The sequence below is a fragment of the Aplysia californica genome, unplaced genomic scaffold, assembly GCF_000002075.1.
Source record: "Aplysia californica isolate F4 #8 unplaced genomic scaffold, AplCal3.0 scaffold00187, whole genome shotgun sequence".
Lineage (NCBI taxonomy): Eukaryota > Metazoa > Mollusca > Gastropoda > Aplysiida > Aplysiidae > Aplysia > Aplysia californica.
The window spans coordinates 1,057,914-1,059,482 of record NW_004797457.1 but is presented as its reverse complement, the minus strand read 5'-3'; the positions used below and the strand labels follow the sequence as shown (position 1 = coordinate 1,059,482).

General features: G+C 46.7%; 1 protein-coding gene across 2 annotated transcripts in view; it reads left to right on the top strand.

The window, feature by feature from the left end:
- LOC101860737 (ficolin-1) overlaps positions 1 to 1,569 on the top strand; it is a gene marked incomplete at its 5' end in the record, with an annotated part of 3,605 nt that continues 2,036 nt past the window's right edge. For both annotated transcript variants that reach the window (XR_004858554.1, XM_013082680.2), the window contains 2 exon segments: positions 1 to 117; positions 1,268 to 1,387. Coding sequence is in view for 1 of the 2 variants with exons in the window: in XM_013082680.2 (XP_012938134.1) it covers positions 1 to 117; positions 1,268 to 1,387 (237 nt within the window).

Below are 1,569 nucleotides of genomic sequence, written 5' to 3'. Positions count from 1 at the left end.
CCACATACATGTGCTGACGTCGAAGGCTTGAACCCCAGACCTGTGGTAACCCTCTCTAACGGCCTGGAAGTCGTCTGTGACACGGTGACCGCGAATGGAGGCTGGATCGTGATACAGGTAACAATCAAGATTGTTTGACTGTTACAGTACGACATGCTGTACTCTTACCTGTCAATCTCAGCTCGTACAATCAAATTTACAGCAGTGACGTCGATGGCTTAGCTGTAGGGCTGCCGTCTAGCAACCGTAAGGTCATGGGTTCTATTCCTTGACTGATCCCAACGTTGTCTTACTGGGAAATACACTTTACAACAAAAAATGTCCTCACTTTCCTCGGGTGGGAATTTTCCGAGTGTGCCCTGGGCGGTGAAAAATTTTGTCGGCATGTTATTGTTTGAGCGCCTGTTTAGTAGTGGGCTGGACTTGATGCAACAAGCAAAATAGACAAAAAGAAAAAGAGGCAGACCACCGCTTCTCTCATTAGAAACATCAGAGAATCCCGCAGCTTAGAAATGTGTGAGGTCAACAGACCAGCGAAGACCGTAAGAGATGGAGGAAGATGACTGTCAGTGCCATTGAGCGGAGTGGCCAACAGCTCAGCCGGCGATGCTAATAAGTAGACAAGAGAACATAAACATTTCCTGTGGTGGCGACAGACGCCTGCAAGTGCCCCCCCCCCCTCCTCAGTCTGCAAAGATTCTGCATCCCACACTGTCCCGGGTGACCTGGTGGCCACTGTCAAAGCAGCCAGCCTCTTATTATTGTTATCTAAATTGTGGAGAGGGCGCACCGTTAGCTAAACTGATATCATTATCTTCTTCTTCTTCTATCCCGTGGTTGGGGCAACCGGTTGGGGCACCACTGCATCTGACAACCAGCTCTCGCCACTTCTCTTTGTCCTCTGCTTTCCTCAGATTATCACCCATCGTCTTTCCTGTCCACTCTGTAATGTTGTCCTCCCATCTCCTTCTTTGCCTTCCTCTCTTTCTCTTTCCTTGTACACTGATATCATACTGGACTACAAAGCAGATGGTCCTGGTTCGAATCCCCAACATGGTGTTCTGAACTTGGGTTGCTTTAGGGAGTGTATTTGACTCGGTCCTTTCGGAAATAGACGTTGAACTCGGAGGTTCCGCCTCTTAAATAACCTTACAGTGTTAAAATAGGCTTTAAACGTATACAGTGCTCAATTGTATGGATGATGACACTTGACACTAACAACCATGTCCTATTGATTTATATTTTTTTCTTTGCAATGAATTGACAGAGACGAGCTTCGGCTGACGTGGACTTTTACCAGGGCTGGGCAAGCTACAAGTACGGCTTTGGCGACCCCCATGGCAATTTCTGGCTGGGTCTGGAGAAAGTCCACCAGTTAACAACCCAGGCAAGTATTTGCTTCTTCAATGTCGATAGAGAGGGTCGCTATACATGCACGATGTACCCTGCTGTTGTTGGTGGTGGTTGTAGTGGTGGTTGTTATTGTTCCAGCTGTTGTTGTTGTTGTTGTTGTTGATACTCTTATCTTTTTAAAGTATGTTAATAATGAAAATAGTAGTAGGTCTACAT